A 24,189-nucleotide genomic window follows, 5' to 3' on the forward strand; every position below is an offset into this window, starting at 1 on the left:
CCCTCTCGCTGACATTCTCACAAACCGGGTTACTCGCAAGCCGATGTTTGACTGTACTGTGTTCCACAGGAGACTCTACTATCCCCTCTATTATTCAAACTCTACATTAGACCTGTCCTAGACATAGCCCACAAATACCAAATATAGATTCATTTCTTCGCGGATGACATCCAGCTATACCTACTGCTCTTGCAAATCAAAAACTGGATGTCCATCAACAAATTACAACTAAACACCTCCAAAACAAAACTCCTTTGGATCCACAAAGAACATTGCAATTGCACCGATCCTTCGCTATGCAGGGACTCAACTACCATAACTGCAAAAGACCAACCACGCAGCCTAGGAATACTCCTTGACTCCAATCTATCGCTTTCCAACCATATCTCTCAGGTGGTATTTTTCTCATTTCACTGCCTGTGACAACTCAGAAAAATAAGAAACTACTTTTCTGAATTGGACTTTACGCAGCTACTCTATGTTTAAGTCCTCTCCTGCATGGACTACTGCAACATGCTATTCAATGGTCTCATGATGAAGAACACATGACACTCCAGTATGTACAAAACATGGCAATCAGACTTCTAAAAAACCTCCATGCCCGTGAACCTCTGTCCTGGGCTCTATCATCAGCTCACTGGCTGCCACAACCAAACCTTGTGTCTTCAAGGGCCTGATTCTATCATTCAAATCCTTAAATGACATGGGGCCAGGCTACATGATGACTAAGCTTCCTCCGTACCTGCCTAACAGGTTCCTTTGCTCCCAGGATGAAATACACCTTGTGCCTTTCAACTTCAAACCACCAAACAGTGTTCTTACTTCCACTTCATACCAACCTGTTGGAATCAACTGCCCCCACAGATTAGATCCCTTGAAGAACTACTAAACTTTAGGAAAGCAATAAAAACATACCTATTTACCTTACTCCCCCACCCATGACCGATAGATTACAAAGAAATATAAATTGGTACAAGATCCTCGGTATGTGTCACGTTAGGATAAAAACTTGCATTAAAAAATCTTGCACAGTAACTATGAAAAATTTAACCTGTAAATTTTATATTATGTATATTGGTTTTAGATCCCTAGTTTGTGTTGAGTTAGGATAAAAACTTGTACTGGAAAAAAAAACAACAACCACCTCGTACCGCAACTATGACAAATTGTAACCTGTTAACTGTATATTATGTATGTTATTCTGTAAGCCATTCTAAGCTCTTTGGGGAGGATGGGATATAAAACAAAATAAATACATAAAATAATACTTGACTCTGTATTATAGCGGTACCTAGGGCTCCTTTTACGAAGGCGTGTAAGGCCTTAACGCGCGGAATAGCGTGTGCTAGCTGCTACTGCCTCCTTTTGAGCAGATGGTAGATTTTTGGCTAGTGCGTGCTATAGCGCACGCTAATCCGGTATGTGTGATAAAATGTTTAGTGCACCTTCGTAAAAGGAGCCCCTAGTGTTTGGTAACTTAATAGTAAACTAAAGGCTAGCAGAGCTGAAGCCTGGTGGCCATTTGGCAGCCTACCAAAAACAATGATAGATAAATAATTTTATGGTTGCTAATAACCAGGATTTTTGTTGGACTAGGAAGCTAGGGCTGACTGAGAGCCAATTATTAAATCACCTATGTATATTTCTAGAATACAGCAAATATTGTTCTGTTTAATAAGTTGCATTATTTTGATTGTTACCTACAAAACTAGCAAAATAGGGAATGGAGGGAAAATACAAAAAAATTCAAAGAAGCTCACTCCATTAAAGAAAACCGCTATATACTAAGGTAATATTAACCACAAAAGAAAAAAAGCCTCAAACAATAGGAGAGGTGAACACACACTATACCACCCAAGCATCATAAGCAAAAATACTTTTGCTTGTGGTTAATTGTAGCAAGTAAGAACTTTACAAAACACTAGTTAACAAAAAAACAAACTATTTGCAATGAGGCATACTCTCCTATTGTCTGAGGCTTTTTTTCTTTCATGGTTAATATTACTGCGGTACATAGCGGTTTTCTTTAATGAAGTGATTATTATTTTGATTGTACATAATTCCCTAAAGTGTATACAGTGTGAATGTTTTATTTATATTCTGCCTCCATGTTTGCTGTGATAGGGGATTAACAGACCCACAAATATAGAAAAAACACAAATAACTTTTTCATATGTTTTTTGCTTTTTTTCTATTAAAAACCATCGTGAATATGGTGAAGCCGCAAATAACATGGTCGGAGACCTGGCCTATTCATGAAGGAGAGGCAAAACACGGTGAATAAAGTGCTAGGAATCAGCAATTTTCTCTGTAAACGCTTGGAATCAGTGATTTCTCTATGCAAGCTGATGTAATTTGGGGGGAGGAGCCAGCAATCTAAAAATCACAAATAATCGAAACCGTGATTGCTGAAACTGCAAATACGGAGGAAGAAGTGTATTCCCAATTTGAAAACTGGTGTTTTAATCCATATTAAACTCTGATTTAATGCAGAATAGATTTTATTCTGCTTATCAGTGACATTTGACTAAGTACTCAAAAAAACAATCCATGAAGCACTTATTTTAAAATCATTCCCCTGTATAAATGACAAAACTTATAGTACATGTGTAAAGAAGGTTACATGTGTGAATGCAATTTTTGAACAGTGGCCAAGATGTCAAAGGAAAGTGAATAGGGTGAGGAGAATGAGAGTCCTATGAGGATCTGCAATACAGAAGTGCATTGCCATTTTCATATTTGGACATCACATCTGTACGGCTAAAACACAGATATCAGTATTTACAACTGCCCCAAAACATGTTAATGTCTATGCCCCTTAATCACCCTTTCCCAATGGGTACCCTTACATATAAGAACATAAGAAACGCCTTCACCGAATCAGACCTTTGGTCCATCCAGTCCAGTGACCCGCACACGCGGAGGCCAAGCCAGGTGTTCCCCAATGAAGACCTGTTTATCCCTCTGGCATCTGGTCACTCACCAAATTCCCAACCCCTCCTCAGGCTATACCCTATCTCCAGTCAACCCCTCACACATGCCCAGACAATGGCCATGTTGCCACAACCCCTCAAATGAAAACTACATGTACCATCACAGCCCTCCAATCACCTCTGCGTGGCTACAACTCCATCTTTTCAGTGGAAATACCCCCCCCCCCCCCCCCGAGACCACCTCTGCAGCATCAAAACCCTATTTGCCAACCTCTTTGAGGCATGAGCCCTCCTATATGGCTGACAGTTCCCTGAAGCTTCACTCCCAGGCCACATCCTCCCCAGGCCAGTTCTATTGCAGATTTTCTAAGCCCTGCCCCTGGTGTGCAGTGGGGCAGGGAAGATGCTCACTCATTCATACCATGATGGTTCCAGGACTTAATATGGCCACCCTGACCTCTAGCAGTAATATTACATTATTACAACAAGGGGGCGGGCATCTATATGCATCCATTCACTATTGAGAAATAGTATGTACTCTTCACAAACAGTGCACAGTATTTATGAGATGCCTCTGGAGCAATATAATAATCATAAACAGAACAAAAGGAAAATTTGCATAAACAGCACAGGAAACTAATCAAAGGAAACAGTTAGTCTGCACATCCTTAAAAAGCAGTACTTTATTTTCTGATATTTTTTTCTTTTTTGGCTATACAGTATTTCTTTTCTACACTTCTTTCTAAATGAAGCTTGTTTTGATTCTTATGTTACTTTTTAATAAAAATACACTATAACAGTGTTTTTCAACCTTTTTACACCTATGGACCGGCAGAAATAAAATAATTATTCTGTGGACCGGCATCGGTCCGTGGACCGGCAGTTGAAGAACACTGGGCTAAGTCGTGGGCCAGACCCCGCCCATCTCTATCCAATCTCTACCCCAGACCCCCACCCCCATAATAGTACTAATTGCACCTTGCACGTCCAGTGCCTCATCTGGAAGACTTCCCTCTGATATTGCATCTTCGGAGAGAAGGCTTCCGGTTCAGGCGCAGGATGCCCATAGAAGCCACTACCTGTGGCTTTGTGCACTGAATCAGTTAGGAAGAGGGAGCTGGCTCGAAGAAAACGCTGCATTGATCGCACTGTGGACCGGCGGTTGAAGAACACTGTTTTGGGCCTGATGCATGTGCTGGCCCTGTGGACCGGCAGGAAATTTCTGTGGACCGGCACTGGTCCATGGACCGGTGGTTGAAGAACACTGCACTATAACACTGCACATTTTACTAAACTGATGCAGAATTTTTTTGTAAATTTTCATTTTGTAACAAATTATCCCATGAATTCATTTATGTGTATGAGTACTACCAATTTATGGCACCAAACATGCCTCCCAATGGAAATATTTATTTATTTGGTTGGTTTTATATCTCGTCCTCCCCAGCGAGCTTAGAACAGGTAACAAGGTAGGATACATAATGCCTAAACAAATTATGAATATATGTACAGTAATATTAGATATACAGAGAGTCTAGTTTAGCATACAGTTTGGTCATTTTCAATTAACATACGGTTATTTCCATCTTCAGTTAAACAGAGTGGATCTAGTTCAGCATACATTAGACCAGTGTTTTTCAACCGCTGTTCCGCGGCACACTAGTGTGCCGCGAGATGTTGCCTGGTGTGCCGCAGGGCCGCCGGGCCCGGAGCTTACAGGGGGCCCGAGGCAGGGGCGCCAGTAGCTCGCCAAGGCAAAGTGAGTCGATCACCCAGGACTCACTTTGTCTTGGCGATCTAATCCACAGTTCTTCAACCGCCGGTCCGCAGGAAATTTTTGCCGGTCCGCGCAGGACCGGCAAGATTGATTCATTTGAACTTCCTGCCGGTCCGCGCAGGACCGGCAAGATCAGCATCGGAAGCGTGCGCTGGGCCGGAGAGATCTTGGGGAGCCTCTGACAGTGGCTTTCTCCCCTCTCTGCAGCTCTCCTTTACTTCCCAGCGCAGCGATTCACGAAGGCAGCCTCGGGGCTTTTGCTGAGTCGCGGCTGCCTCTGATGATGCAACTTCCTCTTTCCTCAGAGGCGGCGCGACACAACAAAGGACCCGAGGCTGCCTTCGTGAATCGCTGCGCTGGGAAGTAAGAAGAGCTGCTGGGAGGGGAGAAAACCACTATCAGTCTGGGAAGCTGCTGGGCAGGGGAAAAAAGGGACAGCTGCTACTGGAAAGGGAGAAGGAGAGATGCTTCTGGGAGGGGAGGAGGGAAAGGAATCTGGGAAGCTGCTGGGCCAGGAAAAAAAAGGGACAGCTGCTACTGGAGAGGGAGAAGGAGAGATGCTTCTGGGAGGGGCGGAGGGAAAGGAATCTGGGAAGCTGCTGGGCCAGGAAAAAAAAGGGACAGCTGCTACTGGAGAGGGAGAAGGAGAAGGAGAGATGCATCTGGGAGGGGAGGAGGGAAAGGAATCTGGGAAGCTGCTGGGCCAGGAAAAAAAAGGACAGCTGCTACTGGAGAGGGAGAAGAAGGAGAGATGCTTCTGGGAGGGGAGGAGGGAAAGGAATCTGGGAAGCTGCTGGGCTAGGAAAAAAAGGGACAGCTGCTACTGGAGAGGGAGAAGGAGACGGAGAGATGCTTCTGGGAGGGGAGGAGGGAAAGGAATCTGGGAAGCTGCTGGGCAAGGAAAAAAAAGGGACAGCTGCTACTGGAGAGGGAGACGGAGAGATGCTGCTGGGAGGGGAGGAAGGGAAGAGAGTTACTGCTGGACAGGAGGCTGGGAGAAAGAAAGAAAGGGGGCAGGCAGGGAAACAGAAGGATAGAAGAGAAACAGAAAAAAAGAAAGAAAGGTCAGGGAGAGAGGAAGAAAAAGTTGGGGGAGGGAATGAGGTGTGGAGGAGAGAAAGCATACAGGCTGATAGAAGGGAAGAAAGATTGGATGCACAGTCAGAAGAAGAAAGTGCAACCAGAAATCACCAGCCTGGCTGGGCGGAACTTCCTCTCCGATTGCAGAATTGACGTCAGGGAGAGCATGCGTCGGCTTTGGGGCCTGATATCCATTGGTGGGTCCTGTTCCCTGATGGCAGCGGCAGTGGCAGTGGCTTGGGGAACGGCAGGGAGAAAGAAAGAAAGGGGGCAGGCAGGGAAACAGAAGGAAAGAAGAGAAACAGAAAAAAAGAAAGAAAGGTCAGGGAGAGAGGAAGAAAAAGTTGGGGGAGGGAATGAGGTGTGGAGGAGAGAAAGCATACAGGCTGATAGAAGGGAAGAAAGATTGGATGCACAGTCAGAAGAAGAAAGTGCAACCAGAAATCACCAGACAAGGTAGGAAAAATGATTTTATTTTAAATTTAGCAAAGTGGAGGCAGTATTACCACAGTTTTCAAAGGAATTTGCCCAAATAACTTAATAGTTAACTGGGTAAATTCCCAGAGATGAAAACTTCCCTTCACTTACTATGCACAGTTCTGAATTTATATCTGCTGTCTATATTTTACAATATGGTCACCTTTTACTAAACCGCAATAGTGGTTTTTAGCGCAGGGAGCCTATGAGCGTCAAGAGCAGTGCTGGGCATTCAGCGCAGCTCCCTGCGCTAAAAACTGCTATTGTGGTTTAATAAAAAGGATGGAGGGTATATTTGTCTATTTTTGTATGCTATAAAAACCAAATACAGAGAGAGACTGAGAGCTGTTGACGAAGAGCTACGTGTGTGTCTTTCTTCCATTCCAGCCAGAATATCAGCTTTGTGTTCAGCCAAACAGGCCCAGGTTTCGCACTGAATAAAGTATTTTATAATTTTTATAATTTTTATTTCATAATAAAGTAATTATAAAATACTTTCTTTGTGTTTATTTGATTCCTATTCAAGAGAATTACTTTATATATAGTCAATATAGGCAGAGAGTTAAATTTTTTAACATTTTCTAATGGTGGTGTGCCTCGTGATTTTTTTCATGAAACAAGTGTGCCTTTGCCCAAAAAAGGTTGAAAAACACTGCATTAGACTACATATGGTTGGAAGAGAGTGACTGGATTTATGGGAAGAGATAAGTTTTTATTGCTTTCCTGAAGTTCAGAAGCCCTTTGAGGGATCCCGATGCGAGGAGGCAGTTGATTATAATAGCTTGGTAGGAAGTAGGAGTAGGAAGAGCATCTGGCACTCTGGAGTTGGAAGGTGTGACTAGGAGGTATTTGCAGATATGATTCTTCCTGGGAGCAAAGTGTTTGGGATGTATGGAGGAAGTTTGGACACCACATCTGTAATCTAAGGAAATACTTTTTTTACAGTTAGAGTGGTGGAACAGTCTCCTGGAAGAGGTGGTGGAGACAGAGACTGTGTCTGAATTCAAGATGGCCTGGGATATGCATGTGGGATCTCTCAGAGAGAGAAAGAGATAATGGTTACTGCGGATAGGCAGACTAGATGTGCCATTGGCCTTTATCTACCATCATGTTTTTATGTAGATGGGTGTCATGTTGTATAGGGACATGTATATTATTACTAGGCCCTTGAAGATATAACATTCGGTAATGGGTAGCCAGTGGGCTGATGATAGTGCTTCTGAGATTGAATTGTGGGCGTGGAGATTATTAAGTGACTTTTTTTCGTTGCCTGAAACAGGAGCTTGTTAATTGCTTGCTGAGAACTGTTTCTAGGGAAGTCCAAAACAATGTTGTTGTTTTTTAAAAATCTCTGTATACTTTCTAACTTCATAGTGTAAAACGTGTGAGATTCATGTTCATTTTCAAGCTCATTTCTCACAGCATCAATGTGTACCATTTTCATTATACCACCTGGCCAGTCTCTCACACTCCAGGGGAGAAACTTCATTGCTTCTTGGAAGAAATGCATTAGTGTTATTTTTCCTGTTGTGTTTCAGCCTTGGAGCAACTGTACAGTTTTCCTGTGATGAAGACTATGTGTTACAAGGGGAAAAAAGTATCACTTGCCAGAGGATTGCTGATGTATTTGCTGCATGGAGTGATCATCGACCAGTATGCAAAGGTAATAATATAAGAAATAAATATGGTAACATACCCCCTTTTACAAAGCTGCAGTAGAAATTCTATGAGCATCAGAGCATTTACCTCACCAGCCTGTGGTAGAAAGATTTTCCACAGCATTGTAAAATCCAGCAAAATATATTAATATTTTACTAAGGTTTTATATGCAAATTTTGATCTAACACATTTTGTTTCTGTGTTCCTTTGTTAATTTTTTTCTAAGCAATAGTAAAATATTTTACAGATTTGATGAGGTTGATAAAGAGGCCAATAGCAATTTGTTTTTGTTTCTTTTCTCTGGTAACTGACCTGAGCATCATATAAGAATGAAATGAAAAGAACAACTGTAAAAATTCAGTTGCAAATTAATAGCAAACAGTTCATTATGAAAGGGATTAGCAAACATAGGCCCTTCTTTACCATGCTGTGTTATGCTGTTAATTATTATTTGGCAGTAATGCACCTTAATGTAGAATCCTTTTAAACATAATATGCTGATGTTACAGGTAAAGTAATTATCTAGGGAGCACACTAGGGTGTTAATTAACAAGCATGTGGTGGGATGAGGCTTATGTATTGTGACAAGGAGAGCCCTGTCATGCTAGAAGAAACCCTGCAGTGCTTTAGAACTACCCCTAAACCTGCTCCTAGAAGCAGGCAGGTTAGGGAAACAGCCCTGCAACATATACCCCAAAAGAAAGGTAGCCCTAATTTGACCCGATTATACTTGACTAGCTCTAGTTTAGGAACTGCTAAGAACAAAGAACTACAAGTCCCATCAGGCAACAGGCAGGGGGTAGCAAAACCCAAAAATGGATTAACTCCTGCAGTCAGCCTTGCTGAGTGCAGGGCTAATCAACAGGGAAGCTACCCAGGCTCAACAGCAAAGATCCAGAGAAACACAGTTATGGCACTTTCCACGTTCTGAAGAAAAAGCGAAACACGTTGGGGGGAGGGGGGGTCAGTGTAATAGCGACATTATACAAGCTAAGTAGCTTTGACCGTTATGGGAACTATAATGAATTGAAATGAATAAACTAAAATGAAAAACTGAAAGAATAAGTAATTATAATGTATGAAGATTAATTTTAAGATAATATATTAACGTGCTCGCATAAATGAAATGATGAAAGAAAAAAATATTTATAAAAAGTAAAAAAGGAAATAATATATTTAGAATAAAGAAAATACACGATTGGGTATGCCAGTGAAGATTGCTGCCATGCTGTACTACATCAGACAGGGTGGCGTTCTGAGATTCCCCATGCGTGTTCTCTAAAGTATTTTTGGTGGCTGTAGCATGATATATTTTGATGAATTGAGTATTTGATTAATTTTTATCATCTAAGTTTGCCAATTTCAAGTGTGATAATCTAGTTCAGGCCTTACCAGTCACAGTATGTAGAGGAGCAAGAACTGTAACACTTCAAACTCTGAAATTCACAGACACTAGAATAAATAACAAAGCTACTGTAGGGGTAATAGACAGCCAATGGCAGTGTACATTTTATAAGCCACTTCCAGCCATGGGATGATCTAACCCTGGATATTCAATGCTGAAGGATGCTCTGTTCCTGGCACTAACTATCCAGATATGTGCACTGACCCAGACATTAACCTCCAAATTCTATAAAGAGTGCTAAAATTTATGTTGCAATTGTAATCACATACCCAAATTGTGTGTGCAAGTTAACTGAATAACAATCTAATTAGCGCCAATAATTGGATTATTAACAAACAATTATTAGTGCTAATTAAAATAAATTACAAGTTAGCATGTACAGTTAGATGTGGGATCTGTGCCTAAAGTTCATATGTGAGTAAAAAAAAGGGGGCTTGGTAATGGGTGGGCCAGGGGCATTATTTTCATTTGCATGCACAATTATAGAATGAGCAAGCAATTGGGCTGCAAAAACCTGAGGGAACTGTACAGTTTAAGGAGTGAAGAGTGTGGTGCCGCAGGGCTCGGTGCTTGGACCCGTACTCTTCAACATCTTTATAAACGATCTGGACATAGGCACGACGAGAAAGGTAATTAAATTTACGGATGACACAAAGTTATTCAGAGTAGTGAAGATGCAGGGGGATTGCCTGACATAATCAGGCTCGAGGAATGGGCATCGACATGGCAGATGAGGTTCAACATGGATAAGTGTAAAGTGATGCATGTCGGTAACAAAAACCTCAAGTACGAGTACAGGATGTTTGTGGCGGTACTTGGAGAGACCTCCCAGGGACTTGGAAGTTCTGATCGACAAGTCGATGAAGCCGTCTACGCAATGTGCTTCAGCGGTGAAAAGGGTGAACAGAATGCTAGGAATGATAAAGAAGGGGATCACAAACAGATCGGAGAAGGTTATCATGCCGCTGTACCAGGCCATGGGGCGCCCTCACCTGGAGTACTGTGTACAGCACTGGTCGCCATACATGAAGAGGGACATGGTACTACTCAAGAGGGTCCAGAGAAGAGTGACTAAGATGGTTAAGGGGTTGGAGGAGCTGCAGTACAGCGAAAGATTAGGGAAACTGGGCCTCTTCTCCCTCGAACAGAGGAGATTGAGAGGGGACATGATCGAAACATTCAAGGTACTGAAGGGGATAGACTTAGTAGATAAGGACAAGTTGTTCACCCTCTCCAAGGTAGGGAGAACGAGAGGGCACTCTTTAAAGTTGAAAGAGGATAGATTCCTCACAAACTTAAGGAAGTTCTTCTTCACCCAGAGAGTGGTGGAAAACTGGAACGCTCTCCCGGAGGCTTTCATAGGGGAAAACACCCTCCAGGGATTCAAGACAAAGTTAGACAAGTTCCTACTGAACAAGGACGTACGCTGGTAGGGAGTCTCAGTTAGGGCGCTGGTCTTTGACCAAAAGGGCCGCCATGTGAGCGTGTTGCTGGGCCTGATGGACCACTGGTCTGACCCAGCAGTGGTATTTCTTATGTTCTTAAGGTGGCCAAACAGGTCAAAAAGGTGACAGTGAAAGCATAGGGTGAATAGGGAGAGGTATGGCCAATAGGAAAAGGAAGGTATTGATGCCCAGCACACCAACAAATCTACACACGACAATTGTGCCCCAACTAATGCACCCTGACAATTGCGCGCACGGACAAGTGCGCGCACCACAATGGCATTCTGTCAGTTGTGGCCTGTGACTGAATCTTGCATAAGTGGATATCTGAAAGTCCCTGATTTGTTCAGACTCCTCAGGCCCCTCCCAAGGGAAGGGGCTTGAGGAGTCTGAGCAAATCAAGGCCTTCTAGATATCCAGTTACGTGGGTTCCCATAATCATCATGTAAACCTTACCCTAACACTAAATAGCAAGTGAATATTTTAAGTGTAGTGGGGGAGTCCCTCCACCCCACCCCCCTCCTCAAAAAAGAGCGTTACTTTGTAGCCCTCAAAAAGATAAAATAGCATCCACCGTTGGGGCGCAGGTCACCTCCCATTCAGTGCGTGCATTTGTTGTGTGCGTAATTGTCAGGGCACAATTGTCGGGCACACATTTGACAGGTCATCTTGATGCCCTTGTCTAAAACTCCGGTGATTCCTCAATTAGAATATTGTGTGCAATTCAGGAGACCACACCTTCAAAAAGATATAAACAGGATGAATTTGGTCCAGAGGAAGGCTACTAAAATGATCAGTGGTGTTCGTCATAGGGCGTATGTGAACAGACATGAAGATCTTAATATTTATACTTTGGAGGAAAGGCGGGAGAGAAAAGATATGATAGAGACATTTAAATCATAAATAAATAAATTGGGAGCCCATTGGGACAGATAGGGAAAATGTTTCAGTACCTGACTGTAAATTGCTTAGATAACCTTGATAGATGGTATAAAAATACCTAATAATAGCAAAATAATCTGTTAGAACATGGGCATTGCTGTGTGCTAACTGATTAGCATAGGAATATCTCATGAGCTTTTACCACCTACAAAATAGATATCAGTAAATGCTCACATGGTAATGGAAAAATTAGCATATGGCCATTATTTCAGAAACAGGAAAATCAGCTATTTGTCAGCGATGCTAAAAGTGGCCTTAGCATCCGGGAATGACCCAAGCTAGGAATAGCACAGGTTACTTTTTTTTTAGTGCAGCTTAGTAAAAGGGCCCCAAAGATTGGACAAACTTTTATGTGGTCCTATATATGTGGATAACCTGCCCGGTTAGGTGCTGAATGGTGGCATTTACTTGGCCAAGTGTCAACTACCCTGGAATGCCCCCCAAATAACCTGTTTGTATTTCAGTGTTAACTGGCTATTTCCAGAGTCACTAACCAGTTAAAGGCCACTGAAAATTAGCTGTTAGCTCTGAACAGATGATTTAACCAACCAGCCTTGAAAAGGCAATTTAAACAATCGGGAACCATTTCTGGCCAGTTAAATCACTTTGAATATCAACCCCATAGGATATACAGGATGCCAGGCACTGTGAAATAATTTTAGCTAGCAGGAGGAAGAAAGGGACTTGTATACTGCCTTTTTGTGGTTACACATTCAAAGCAGTTATATACAGTTAAGTACCTGTGTTTACACAGCATATAGACAGATACTTATTTTGCACCTGGGGCAATGGAGGATTAAGTGACTTTCCCAAGGTCACAAGGAGCAGCGTTGGGATTTGATCACACAATCTAAGGCAGTGGTCTCAAACTCGCGGCCCGGGGGCCACATGCGGCCCGCCAGGTACTATTTTGAGGCCCTCGGTATGTTTATCATAATCACAAAAGTAAAATAAAACAGTTTCTTGATCATATGTCTCTTTAGCTACAAGTTACAATATTATTATTAAGATTTAGACAAAAAGAAAGATTTATAAACTATAAAGTCTTACCTCATGCAAAATTGTCATTTCTTTAATAAGACATTAACTCATTTTTCTGCGGCCCTTCAAGTACCTACAAATCCAAAATGTGGCCCTGCAAAGGGTTTGAGTTTGAGACCACTGATCTAAGGGTACTGATGCAGCAGCTTTACCACTAGGCCACTCCTCACACAGCTTTCAAACCAATAATATCACTCTGCATCCTTTTATCTTATTGCAAAACACCAGTTTACTCTTGTAACTTACCCTAAATAAAATTAATTTCCCATTGAAACAATAAGTGGAGGGTCATAGTGCAGTGGTCTGAGAACTTTAGGAATTAGGCTCGGTTTGCACTGCAACTCCTTGTGACTCTGAGCAAGTCACTTAACCCTTCCTTGTCCCAAGTACAAAATTTGCACTTGTATTTGATATGTAAACCACTTTGAGGCAGTATATAAAGTCCCATACACTTTGCCTTTCTAACAGGTCTCTGATTTGCTTCTTTTAATCAAGAGCAAGGAAATTGACCCTGGAGAATCAACAGAACAAAAATCCAAGAGAAACAAAAAAACACTAAAGAATGGTGATGTTCCTGAGATAGTATTTATTTAAAATTCAGCCTAGTAATCCACATAAAAAACCTCTAGGACCCAGTCCGCTAGGAAAGTTGGACCCAACATGGTCTGTGTTTTGATGAGAGTGTCTTCCTCAGGGGTCCCTGCTAGACCTTGGGTGAAAGTACGTGGAAAAACTAAACAGTCCAAATGTACTTAAGTCGCAAAAGATCAGCGTGAGTCAAGCTCCAATATCCAAACAAATATTTGATGCCCTAAATGCAGAGTTTCAGCTATTACAATAAGGGCTAGACATTTATATTGACTAATAAATAGTCTAATAGTAACACATAAATTTGTATTCCATGATCTTATCTTTAGTATAGGAGCAAAATATCGGTCAAGAAATGACCATTTGTCTACTGCTCTAACACCTGTCTGATAACAAACTGGACAACATCATTCAGTTCCTTGAAATTAGGTTATTACTAAGCCAGAATGATACTACAGAGCAGGTGATCCATATTAAGGAAGTTATTAGTGATGAATACAGAGACATATGGTGATACTACAAATACACAGATGGTGGAGATATGGCATTATGCCAAACAGTATGTTTATAGAGTTCATTAATTTAAGGAAAATGTTAATCTAAGTACCTTTGACATTTATATTTTATTTTGTTCATTAAACAAAAGCTCTCTGAATAAAGGTCTTGAAAGAATTATGAACTTTAAAATAGTTGTCTATTTTGACCAACTACTACAATGAAAGGAGCAGTAAGAGCAGAAAGTCATTTCTTTGGGGCAATTCAACAGACAAAACAGGCAAGAATGTACATGATATTGAGAGACACACATATATTTTTTTGGGCCTGATTCTCTTTAGAACGCTGATCTCAGTAGACATCTAAGAGACGGTCATCCATCATTTGTCAGTCATGCTTTGGTGTCATAAATAGGGTTGTCAGATATTACTATAGTAAAATCCGGACCACTGGACCTGCCCTCAGGCCTGTCCAGTTCCACCCATCCCTGCCTTGTTACGCCCCAACATCTGTCTCATGCCTATGAAAATGCATAGGGAAGCTTAAGCACGCCCAAGGGCACTTCCATGCCCCACCTTGGTCATGCTTAAGCATCCTATGCATCTCCATATATGTGCAACACATGCCTACAATGTAAGCATTCTTACCCCCTTTTTTTTTAACGTATGTCCCGATTGGCTGAGATTTTTTTTACGGGTGTCCCAATTGCCCCTACCACTGCCTACCATCGGGACACGCATTTGTAGAATCAGACCCTTTGAGTTTCTGGCAGACTATCCTCCTTTTACTTCTTGCTGGAATTCTACCATATATGCCCAAACTATAGGAACAACTTTTCTGTCATTTCAGGCTGAAAACAACATGAAATGGCAAATAAAATGACACTGGCATTATTTATTTATTTTATTTTAATATACTTATATGGGCTGATTCTATAAATGGTGCCTAAAAAAAATGGCACCGGCCGTGTCAGTCACACTTAGGTGCTGTTTATGGAATTGCAGCTGAATAGGCACCTGAAATTTAGGCTAGGGTTTTAAAGACCTACATTTCATGTGCCAAAGTTTTTGGAGAATCGTGCTTAGTGGTACCTAAGCCGCTCCACCCATAGAAATGCCAACTTAGATGTTATGCACCTATCACTCAATTATTATTAATATTATTATTTTTACCAATTATTAAGGTTATTAAGGATATCTTACCAATTAACACCCTCCCCCCCCCTTTGACTAAGCTGTGGTAGAGATTTCTTCTATGCCCTGGAGTGCTAAATGTTCCAACACTGCTCTGAAGCTCATAGGAATTCAAAGTGTCGGAGCAGATTTGGATTATTTAGCGTTCTGGGCCATGGTAGAAACTTCTACCATGGCTTAGTAAAAGTGTATGTGTGTGTGTGTGTGTGTGTGTGTGTGTTGGGGGGGTTAAGTTAGGTGCCCTATATAGAATCAGCCCCCACACTGATTATATACTTAGTAACATAGTAGATGATTGCAGATAAAGACCCAAATGGTCCATCTAGTCTGCCCAACCTGATTCAATCTAAAAATTTGTTGTTGTTGTTTTTTCTTTTTCGTCTTAGCTATTTCTGGGCAACAATCCAAAGCTCTGCCCGGTACTGTTCTTAGGGTCTAACTACTGAAGTCTCCATCAAAGCTCACTCCAGTCCGTCTACACCCTCCCAGCCATTGAAGCCCTCTCCAGCCCATCCTCCACCAAATGGCCATATACAGACAGGAGCAATCGATTTTTTGCTGTATTCTTACAAGGTGTTATTAATTATTCCTCTAAGGTGGTGTTGTAAGTCACCCTTAATACCTTGTAACTAACTGTTGTTTAATCAACTTTCATTGGCCCTCAGAGATGTCACCCAGGGATCAACTCAATCATATCCCTCGGCTTTACACACCCAATCGTCATCGGGTCAAAAAATATATGTTTATAAGTGCAAATTGTGTATTTCTTCTTTTTCTTGTGTATTAAACTCTTATTGATAATCTTAAAACAATAAATATAACTGTGAGTTTTATAAAGAAAATACTTAGCTTCATCGGGATGGTAAGTAGCAGTTGGTAAGGGATATATATGCCGACATGTTTCACCCCTAAAAAGGGGGTTTCTTCAGGGCTACTATCCCTGTGAACAAGAAACCTTGTTTAGATATAGAGAACGCTAAGCATAACCCATAAAATATATAACATTCACACCATAAATATGCTCATACCTTTCTTGTTAGTTCTACACGGCTGGCCACCCGATCTACGCTATTTTTTCAAGATGGCCGCGGCGTGCTTTGAAATGGATTTAAATGTCCCAAAACCCGGAAGTGAGGTGGAACGGGGGAGGAGACCCAACTCCCGCCCACACCCACTCCGGTAAGGGAAACGTTTACTTTTCTGTTTTATTCTTTCTCCTATCCTCCCATCATTTTGATTTAGGGGAAGCCCTTACATCCCCAGCGAAACATCACAAAAGGGAAGACCACTCTAGCTCTAAATTTAGCCCATAGGGGATAACCGATTTTAAACGGTATATCCATTGTTGTTCCATGTAGTTTAACTTAGCCTCTAAATCCCCCTGTATCCCTTCTATCTTTAATGTGTCAATAACCCGCCATCTGATCTGATCGACTTGATGTTGTTTTGACAGCCAGTGTTGGACCAGGGGCGCAGATGCATTGCCCGTCACTATTCTGGATTTATGTTCATTGAGTCTTAGGTGGATCGCACGTTTGGTGCGACCCACATATACCAAAGGGCACGGGCATACAATCACATATATCACCCAAGCCGATTTGCATGTTGTGTGTGTTCTCGCTTGAATGACTCTTCCAGTATGTGGGTCTTCCCATACATTACCCCCAATGGTCTTATCGCACCATTGGCAATGGGAACAGGGGCCATGAACGCCCGATGGTGCATGGGCTGGTCTCCGGCGCTTCAATAATTGGCCAATGGTGTTTCCCTTAGTGTATGAAATAAGGGGAAAATTTGTCAAACCCCTAAGGTTCTTTAAGATGTGCCAATGTTCCCTGATGGATCTCACCATACTATTAACAATTACAGAGTATGGTAATACGCAGACCAGATCAGCCCCCTCCCGGGTAGATCGGGATCCCCTATCGGTATCTTGCAAAAGCAAGTCCCGATGTGCAAACCGAGCCCTCACATATGCTTGATGGATGCATTTTTCTGGGTATCCCCGAAAGCGAAAACGTTGGCTAATATCTTTAGCCACCCTCTGGAACTCATTTATATCTGAACATATTCTTCTGGCCCTTAGAAATTGACTAATGGGGAGACTAGTCTTAAGCCTATGGGGATGGAAACTTCCAAAATGCAACAACGTGTTTCTAGCCACTGGCTTTCTATATAGGGTGGTTTCAAAAGCATTGTCCACCCTGTATATTGTAATGTCCAGGAATTCAATTTGTGACCTATTATATGTTGCAGTGAATTTTAGATCAGGGTCTACCGTATTGATCCACTGGATAAATCTAATCAATTCCATCTCCGATCCGTTCCAAAGGAAGAAAATATCATCCAAGAATCTGAGCCACAATTTTATATGAGTGTTATAGAAACTTGATGGATAAATGTTTTGTTCTTCAAACCGGCCTACATACAATGTCGCCACCGATGGGGCAAAAGTGGCCCCCATTGCAACCCCATGGACCTGTTTGTAATATATCTGCTCATATAAGAAATAATTATTTTTTATAACCCATTTCGCCAAGGGTAGAAGAAACTCCGTGGTGATACGGTGTGATCCTTGTCTAGCGTCCAGAGTCTCTTTTATGATATCAATAGCCCCTTCCTGGGGGATCTTCGTATATAGGGACACTATATCCAAGGTCACCATATAACATCCTAAAGGGGGTTGGGCTACCTCTCCAAGTTTTCTGAGGAAATGAGCAGAGTCTTTCAAATAAGATCTTACCGATGCTGCTGCTTGTCTCAAAAAAACATCCAAAAACTTAGAGAGGGGTTCTAATATACTATCCCTTGTGTTGACTATGGGTCTCCCCGGAGGATTTTGGAGATCTTTGTGTATCTTTGGCACAAAGTGAATTGTTGGCGTCTTGGGAAATTTCTCAAGCAGAAATTTGTATTCATTTTTTGTGATACACTTCTCCTCATATGCTCTGGTGACATGATCAAAGATTTCTTTCGCCAACTCATCCCCCGGATCACTGGTCATTGGGCTATATGATGTTGTATCACCCAGTTGTTTCATTGCCTCTTGATTGTAACATCTACAGTCCTGGATTACTATTGCCCCTCCCTTGTCTGCTTGGTGGATGACGATGTCATCTCTATCTGCCAGTTCTCGTAATGCTACATATTGGGGATACTTCAAATTGTATCTAAGAGAGTTAGGATTGTATCTTTGCTCGTAGTTGGTAATGTCATTTAGCACCAGATCTCGGAATGTGGCTATTGTTGGATCCACTGGGGGTGGGGGAACCCAAGTGGATTTGACTCTACAAATCGATTGATCTTCAAAAGGTGAACTTTGTACTTCCTCTGAATCACTTTGAAAAAACAATTTTATTTGAATCTTACGAATAAACCTATGGAAAGCAATCTTTAGCCTGAAGAAATCTGGTTTTTCCTTTACAACAAACCCCAGACCTAGCTGTAGCACTTGATGTTGAGTGTGTGTTAATAATTGGGAAGAAATGTTTACTACCAAAGATGTCATTTGGGTCTCGCTGCTACCCCTGTCTTGTTGGATCCCCGACCCCGGGTCCTGGGGCGCAAGTTTTTTGAGGCTGTCTCCCCTGTCGGTCTTATGCGAGGAGTGTCTGTAGATTCGCCACTTGTTCCTTCTGATTCATCAGACGTGGCCTCAAATGCTACCTTTTTCTTTATAATCGGACTTGTGCTCTTTTTGTTCCAGGAGTAAACTCTTCCCATCTGGTAGTCTTTTTCATCCCTCCGAAGTTTCTTGATTTTCGTCTGTCTTATGGATTCTCTAACCTTGTCCATCGATTCTTCCAGTTCTTTTTTCTTTTTGTCGAATTCTTCTATGGATGATTTTTGTTGTAAATCCTGTTGGATATCCACCAGTTTTACTTTCAGGTCTTGCTCAATTTCAGTTGTGCTTTCCACCAATAGGATCATAAGGTCCCTTGAGCAACGATTTAATATCCCTGTCCATTTGTCCATGAAAGACTTGTTGGATGACATAACCTTGGGTTCCTTTATCACCCTCAGACCTCTAGGTATCATGGACTTTTTCAAGTATTCCACAAGTGTACTGTCATATACAGACAGGCCATACAAGTCTGCCCAGTACTGGCCTTAGTTCTCTCATGTCATTTTAAACAAATACACATCCTTAGTAATGAATTCAGCAGTGGTGTAATATCATGATGAACATCACAATTAGCCAATAATCTTGCTGCAAACCATGCAGATAATTTAAATACAATGTATTGCATTCTAAACCAGGAATAACCATCTACGGTTAACACCATGAAAATCCCCAGCCATAAGTTTTAGTTCCTAATGACAACATATATGTGTGTAACTTCTACTATTTTAGGTATTTAAATTATGTTATTGTGAACATTTATATATTTAACATTGCTTAAATGTTAGCACCTATGTCACTGAATTACCTTTTTGATGTCACCATTGCATGATGACTAAAACTCATTCCATCCACCATACAGATTCAGAAAAAGGAGGACAGATTAAGACATTTGCTCCCATTGCTTTCAATGCGAATCATAGGCATAAAAAGAAAAGAAACTGCAGAGTTTTAATATCAACTGGTTAAGAATACAAAAATTCAAACTGTTTAGGATCACAAAAAGGTAACTGCAAAAATATTAGCTCCAGCACAAGAATCCCTGGCTTAAAAGTCCAAGGAGTTTGAAAATGTCAAGGAAAAAAAAAGTCTAATATATGATACCAAATGCTGCTAAGTCATATGTCTAAAATACAATCTTAAAGCAGCATTACTAACCAATGTACAATAAGTGCAAAGGTGGCAAAAAGAGTAGTAGTTCTTATTGTGATAAGCTCCATAGAAGACTCAAAATTTCAGTCAGAGTCAAAGTTTCTCACATTTCTTGCTGACTCACTGCTTCTCAAGTTTCAGATGAAAATACAGTAAGATCAACTGTCTCTCCTAGCACTCAGTTCTTGCAGCTTGCTGACTCTGCAACTAAATATAGTCAAACACTGCAGAGAAATATCTATTTTTTTATTTATTTAAGGAATTTTAATTCCATCTAGAACTAGGCAGACTACAATAGAAACATGCATTAAAAATTATAAAAACACAAGAAGTACCTTAAACAACATATATAACAAAAACTAAAAAGCAAGCTGAATTACAATATTTTTCGGACCATAAGACGCACCGGTCCATAAGACGCACCCACCTGTAGAGGAGGAAAAACCAAGAAAAAAAAATTTGGTTCAGAATTTTTTTCTTCTTGGTTTTTCCTCCTCTACATGTAGGTGTCGCTGGTGGTCTGGTGCTGGGAAGCCCAAAGACGCCCGCAGGCCGAAGCCGCCCACAGCCACCCGAAGCCCGAAGACAGAAGTCCGAAGCCGCCCGCAGCCGCCTGAATCCCGAAGCCGCCAGAAGCCACCCACAGCCACCAGAGACTGCTAGAAACCTCACTAAAGACAGATAATCCATTTTGATAATCCGCCGCTAAAATTTGTGCAGGCCAAACTGCTGGAAAACTGCTTAGCGACCACATTGAGGTTTTGAGTATCTTTCCCTCAGTAAGTTTTGAGAATCCGGCCCCAAGGGTTGCTCAAAGCTAACAATGGTGCTAGAAGGGTGTTAGCATCAGGTTAGGTGTGCACATTATTGTGTGCCAGATGCTTTAATGGTTTCAGTGCAGGTGCTGAAACTACCGTGTTTCCCCGAAAATAAGACATTATATTAATTTTGGGTCCAAAAACACACTAGGCTTATTTTCGGGGATGTCTTATTTTTTTCATGTACAACAATTATCTTTCACTTCCTCTCCTCTACCCCAATTCTTCCTCTTTACTTCCCCTCCAAGTGCAGCATCATTCCTCCCCTCTCATCCATCCCCTTGTACAGCAGAACCCCACTGACTCTCCCACCATGAGACTGACATACCTCCACTCCGAGGCCTCCTAAAGCAGAAGGGGTGGGAGTTTCTGAATTGACAAGTCTGATTTTGTTCAGCAAATCAGGCAGCACTAGTGTCAGGGATGGAGTCAGGGCGTGTTGGGGATGGAGGGGAGGGCTTCAGGGGTCAATCTTAACTAGGTCTTATTTTTTGGGTAGGCCTTATATTAGGAGCATCTTTAAAAATCATGCTAGGGCTTAGTTTTGGGATAGGTCTTATTTTCGTGGAAACAGGGTTTTAGCACAGACCACATTTAAATGCAGTCTTTAACTACCCTGCAAAAATGCTAAAAAAAAGCAAAAAGAAAAGCTGTTTAAGCATGTTTAGCATAGGAATCTTTGTACCAGGTCTGAGGCAGCATAGAAGGATTGGTTGAGAAGAGAGGGTGTCAAGCAGCACCCCTTCTCTCTCTCCAACTAAGAACATAAGAAAAGCCTTACTGGGTCAAACCAATGGTCCATCAAGCCCCGTAGTCCATCCTCAAAGTGGCCAATCTAGGTCACTAGTAACAGGCAAGATCCCTGACTGTGCTGATCCAACCCGGCCCATTAACTTAATTTAAAAAAAAAAAAAAAAAAAAATCCCTTGTGCCCTGTAGTGCCTATTGCACAACAAAATTTACTAACTATCCCTTCTTTGAAAATAATTGGGACCAGAAGAACAACCATTTTTTCAGTACTAGCTCCCCAACAGTGGAATAATTTGCCAATTTATCTACGCAGCGAACCTTCATTAGACAAGTTTAAGCGTGCCTTAAAAGGCTTTCTTTTTAAAGATGCATTTAATATATAGATAGACATTCAATTAATCACAATATTTTACCACAATGAATTAAATGAATAGGACATAATTTGAAACTTTAAGCGCTTTTTAAAACCTCTTCTTTAATCAATTCATTTTATACTTTTTCTTAAATGACCCTATCCTTTGTGTTCAAACCTTAAATGTTTTTTGTTCTTTTTTTTTTTTGTAAATTGTAATTCTTCCCATTGCCCATTTGTGCAAGTTTGTACTAACTTGAAATTGAACAAAATGATTAATATGTATTGTCTTATCTTATTGTATTTTGTCTACCCGGCTTTCTTTTTATGTATTAGAAACATGTAATACGCATTGAAATATATGATATTGCGTAAAAATCAAAATCTATGAAACTTGAAACTTCCTGTTATCTAGTGGTCCTTTTAAGGGCATCATCCCTTTTTTAATTATTTTATACTAGTCTTTAAGCCCGTTATATTAACGGGTGCTAGAGTAGATGTCTGTCTGTCTGGGTTGTTTTTGTTTTTTTTTTCTTTGTCTCTCTCTCCTTGCACACTGCCTGTCTGTCATTTTTTTTCTGTCTGTGTCTCTCCCTATATCCTTAGTGCCCTCAGTGCCTCCTTCCTATGTCCTTAGTGCCCCTTCCTATGTCCTTAGTGCCCCCATTACCTCCTTCCTGTGTCCATAATGCCTCCAGTGCCTTCTTCCCATGTCCTTAGTGCCCCAGTGCCAACGTACTGTGTCCTTAATGCCCCCAGTGCCTCCTTCCTATCTCCTTAGTGCCCCCAGTGCCTCTGTCCTGCTTAGTGCCTTCAGTGCATCTTTCTATTTCCTTAGTGCCCCAAGTGCCTCCTTCTTATGTCTCCATCATTATCTTCCAGACTTTGTCCCACCCCCACCCCCGATGCCAGCTTGCCTGCCTGCCTCCCATCCCCCTGAGCAGCATGTTTCCATTTAAACCCCCCACCCCCGATGCCAGCCTGCCTGCCTCCCATCTCCCTGAGCAACATGTTTCCATTTAACCCCCCGATGCCAGTCTGCCTGCCTACCTCCCATACCCCTGAGCAGCATATTTCCATTGAAACCCCCCACGCCCCCTCCGATGCCTGCCTGCCTGGCTCCCATCAACCTTCCATTGAACCCCCCCATGCCAACCTTCCTGCCTGCCTCCCATCCCCCTGAACAGCATGTTTCCATGGAAAGCACCCCACCCCTTGATGCCAGCCTGCCTGCCTGCCTTCCATTGAAACCCCCCCACCCCCTCTCTGATGCCAGTCTGCCTGCATGTCTCCCATCCCCCTGAGCAGCATGTTTTTAACACACACACCCCGCGCCGACCCTACCCGGCACACCAGAAACCCCCGTTGACCCTCCCAGCTAACCCTCCCACCGCTAGACGACTGACAAACCTCGCAGCTCCAGCATCGTCCCAGGCACAGTAAACACGCTGCTTCGGGTCTTCTACTGGCCTAATTTCCTCTGCTGCGTCCATGATGATGTCATCAGGGACGCGGCAGAGGAAATTAGGCCAGTAGAAGACCCGAAGCAGTGTGTTTACTGTGCCTGGGATGCTGCTGGAGCTGCGAAGTTTGTCGGCCGTGTAGCGGTGGGAGGGTTGGATGGGAGGGTCAACGGGGGTTTCTGGTGTGCCATGTAGGGTCTGCCGGGGGGGGGGGAGTCGCGGCATGTTAGTGGTGTGCCGGGTAGGGTCAGCGGGAGGAGGGGAGGGGTGGAGTCGTGGCGTGTTACCTGACCCCGGTCCTTAGATGCGCGCATGCGCACTCTTACCGCCACAGCCCGACAGATCAGGACTCAGGGAACACGGGGTAAGAGTGTGCATGCGCGCTTAGCATTTTATTATTATAGATTAACTCAGTAGATGTTCCCAATCCTTTCATGTTTGCCTTATTCATTCTTTCCTACCAATAATGTAGTTCACCCTTTTTCATTTTGTTCCTGTTCATCTGTTTTGTCATTTTGATTTTTACTAATTACCTTGCCTTGTTTTATTAATTATATATATAGTATTGCATTTTATTACCCCCTTTTTTTTATTTGGTGTACACCACTTGGAAGACTGAATAGTAGGTATAATAAATTTTATAAACTTGAAACCTTAAACTTCCCCAGTAGTTCCGTCCTCTAGTCCAAAAATGCTCTCCTTAGGCACCATTGGCTCCTTTCCAACTCTACTCCCTGTACCCATGACCCAGGGTTACCAGATGTCTGGGAAAACCCGGACATGTCCTCTTTTAGAGGACTGTCTGGGTGCCTGGATGGATTTTCAAAACCCAACAGTTTGTCCGGGTTTTGGAAGGCCCTATGCTTGGGGCCATGTTTGAAGGTCCTCCAAGCATGTGCAGATGCAACATGGTGACATCACATGCTTGCAGGCCCTCCAGACGTATCCCTGAGCTCAGGAAAGAAGAGACAAAGTTAATGGGGTAGTGCTGTGGATG

General features: G+C 42.2%; 1 protein-coding gene across 1 annotated transcript in view; it reads left to right on the forward strand.

The window, feature by feature from the left end:
* Positions 1 to 24,189, forward strand: part of CSMD3 (CUB and Sushi multiple domains 3) — a 1,852,015-nt gene that overhangs the window by 791,804 nt on the left and 1,036,022 nt on the right. The window contains exon 10 of the mRNA XM_033933128.1: positions 7,806 to 7,930. Coding sequence (XP_033789019.1) covers positions 7,806 to 7,930 — 125 coding nt within the window. The remainder of the gene's footprint in view (positions 1 to 7,805; positions 7,931 to 24,189) is intronic.

Source organism: Geotrypetes seraphini, chromosome 2 (genome assembly GCF_902459505.1).
Source record: "Geotrypetes seraphini chromosome 2, aGeoSer1.1, whole genome shotgun sequence".
NCBI lineage: Eukaryota > Metazoa > Chordata > Amphibia > Gymnophiona > Dermophiidae > Geotrypetes > Geotrypetes seraphini.